This window comes from Eimeria mitis, genomic scaffold (genome assembly GCF_000499745.2).
Source record: "Eimeria mitis Houghton genomic scaffold, Emh_scaff2738, whole genome shotgun sequence".
Taxonomy (NCBI): Eukaryota; Apicomplexa; class Conoidasida; order Eucoccidiorida; family Eimeriidae; genus Eimeria; species Eimeria mitis.
The window spans coordinates 1,489-4,766 of NW_013571083.1; the positions used below are offsets into that span (position 1 = coordinate 1,489).

At 40.5% G+C, this 3,278-nt stretch overlaps 1 protein-coding gene across 1 annotated transcript in view; it reads left to right on the top strand.

The window, feature by feature from the left end:
• EMH_0058010 (uncharacterized protein) overlaps positions 1-1,140 on the top strand; it is a gene marked incomplete at both ends in the record, with an annotated part of 1,512 nt that extends 372 nt beyond the window's left edge. The window contains 2 exons of the mRNA XM_013497531.1: positions 52-361; positions 629-1,140. Of these exons, the coding sequence (XP_013352985.1) occupies positions 52-361; positions 629-1,140 (822 nt within the window). The remainder of the gene's footprint in view (positions 1-51; positions 362-628) is intronic.
• Between the last annotated feature and the right edge of the window lie 2,138 nt (positions 1,141-3,278).

Consider the following 3,278-nt stretch of genomic DNA (forward strand, 5'->3'; position numbering starts at 1 on the left):
CAGCAGCAGCAGATACTGCCCATACAGCTGAGCATACACCTGAGCATACAGCTGAGCATACACCCCACCATCACCACCCACCACCACCACCACCACCACCACATGCACATACACCTGAACACGAAGCAGCAGCAGCAGCACCAGCAGCAGCAGCAGCAGCAACAGAACATGCGCATACACCTGAGCATGAAGGAGGAGCAGGAGCAGCAGCAGCACCAACAGCAGCTGGACATTCACATGAACACGCAGCAGCAACAGCAGCAGCAGCACCAGCAGCAGCAGCAGCAGCTGCACATGCACCCCAAACACGTCCACCCCCCCCTCCTAAACCCCCACGAAGAAGCCGTCAGCACAGCGAGGGGTCAGACACACACAAAGAATCAAGTTAAGCAGCAGCAGCAGCAGCAGCAGCAGCAGCAGCAGTAACTGCAGCAGCAGCAGCAGCAGCAGCAGCAGTGGGAGCAGCAGGAGAAGGAACCCGCTGCGTGCAGCATCGGCTGCAACAAAAGATGTAACAGCATAAATTAGGGTTTAGGGTTTAGGGTTTGGGGTTTAGGGAGAGGAGGAGACAGAGAGACAGCCTGATGCAGTCCCCCCCATAGCTGCTGCTGCTGCTTCTGTGCTGCAGCAGCAGCAGCAACTGCAACTGCAGCAGCAACTGCAGCAGTAACTGCAGCAGCGACTGCAGCAGCAACTGCAGCAGCGACTGCAGCAGCAACTGCAGCAGCAACTGCAGCAGCAACTGCAGCAGCAACTGCAGCAGCAACTGCAGCAGCAACTGCAGTAGCAACTGCAGCAGCAACTGCAGCAGCAACTGCAGCAGCAGCAGCAGCAGCAGGATCATGGGTACAGGCGTTTGGGGTCTCGGGGGAAGAGAGAAACTCTCCGGATGTTGCCGAGGCCTGCAGCAAACAAACCACGCAGCAGCAGCATCTTGCTGCTGTCTGCCAGCAGCAGCAGCATCTTGCTGCTGTCTGCCAGCAGCAGCAGCAGCAGCAGCAGCAGCAGCAGGAATACCAGCAGCAGCAGCAGCAGCAGCATAAACACAGCACCAGCAGCAACAACAATAAAACTACCACTAGCAGCAGCAGCAGCAGCAGCAGCAGCAGCAGCATCACCACGACATACGATAAAAACTAAAAAAAAAAAAAGCAAAGACAAAACAAAAAAAAATATATATATATATATATAATACCATAGTAAAGCATAACGATCCTCTCGAGCCCAGCCCCCATGCCTGCATGGGGGGGGGCCCCCAGCTGCAGGGCCTCAATGTAGCTGCGTAGCTGCTGTGTGTTTATATTTCTGCTGCTGCAGCACTGCTGCAGCAGCGCAGCATCGTGCTGCCGCTGCGCCCCTGAAGCTATCTCCTCGCCCCGCATAAATATATCGAAAGTGTTAGAGAACCTCTACAAACACAAACACACAAACAAATGTTTTTATTTATCTAGGTTTTTATTTGGCTTTGTCTTTATATATTTATATTTATATTTATAGTTATATTTGTGTTTATACACACAAACAAATGTTTTTATTTATCTAGGTTTTTATTTGGCTTTGTCTTTGTCTTTATATATTTATATTTATATTTATAGTTATATTTGTGTTTATACACACAAACAAATGTTTTTATTTATCTAGGTTTTTATTTGGCTTTGTCTTTGTCTTTATATTTATTTTTATTTATTTATATTTATAGTTATATTTGTGTTTATACACACAAACAAATGTTTTTATTTATCTAGGTTTTTATTTGGCTTTGTCTTTGTCTTTGTCTTTATTTTTATTTATTTATATTTATATTTGTGTTATACACACAAACAAATGTTTTTATTTATCTAGGTTTTTATTTGGCTTTGTCTTTGTCTTTGTCTTTATATATTTATATTTATATTTATATTTATATTTATATTTATATTTATATTTATATTTGTGTTTATACACACAAACAAATGTTTTTATTTATCTAGGTTTTTCTTTGTCTTTGTCTTTGACTTTATATTTATTTATTTATATTTATATTTATATTTGTGTTTATACACACAAACAACGTTTTTATTTATCTAGTTTTGTCTTTGTCTTTATATTTATGTTCATATTTATGTTTATGTTTACATTTATATTTATGTTTGTGTTTATATTTATATTTATATTTATATTTATATTTATATTTATATTTATATTTATATTTATATTTATTTACTTATGGTTGTTTACATTTGTATTTGCTTTTTATGTTTGTATTTATATTTATATTAATATACTGCATTATATTCTATTGTAGCTATCTAGCTAGCTAGCTAGCTAGCTAGCTAGCTAGCTAGGTGTAAATAATGTAAGATAGCTAGCTAGCTATATACAATGTTAGCTAGCTAGCTAGCTAGCTATAGATATACAAGTCTAGCTACCTAGCTAGCTATAGATATACAAGTCTAGCTACCTAGCTAGCTAGCCACACACAGCGTCAGCTATCTATACCACCTCATACATACATATAGCTAGCTATCTATCTATCTATCTATCTATCTATCTATCTATCTCTCTACATATCTCTCTCTATCCTCTAAAACTATATAAATAAACAAACAAACAAACAAACAAACAAACAAATATATATACATAGAAATAAATAAATAAATAAATAAATAAATATAAATACATATACGTACCGGGTCATCCGGGCAAGGCATAGAGTAGAAGGGCCTAACAGCAGTTGGATATCTAAGAAGAATATAATAATCCGTTTTATATTTTTTTTTTACGAGGGCCCCCAGGGCCCTTTCTAGTTCTGTAGATAAATCAAAGTTTGTGGGGTCTTGTGGGATCGTATCTAAACCGATCCCAGCATCACGCAACATCTCTATCCCTTCTATAAATGTTAGCCGAGGTGTCTCCTCAAGAAACTCAAATGCTGGCACATCGTGCTGAGCACGGATTATCAAGGACTCCTGCAGCAACAACAGCAGCAGCAGCAGCAGCAGCAGCAGCAGCAGCAACAGCAGCAGCAGCAGCAGCAGCAGCAGCAGCAGCAACAGCAGCAGCAGAGGGTAGAGTATGCACAAGGAGATGCAAATGATAGAACACCATACATAAAGGATACAGCAGTAACAACTGCAGCAGCAGCAGCAGCAGCAGTAACAATAGCAGCTGCTGCAGTTGCTGCTGCAGTTGCTGCTGCTGATGTTGCTGCTGCAGTTGCTGAGCAACAAGCCCACTGCCATCCCCGAACAAAAAAAAAAAAAAAAAAAAAAAAAAAAAAAAAAAAAAAAAAAAAAAAA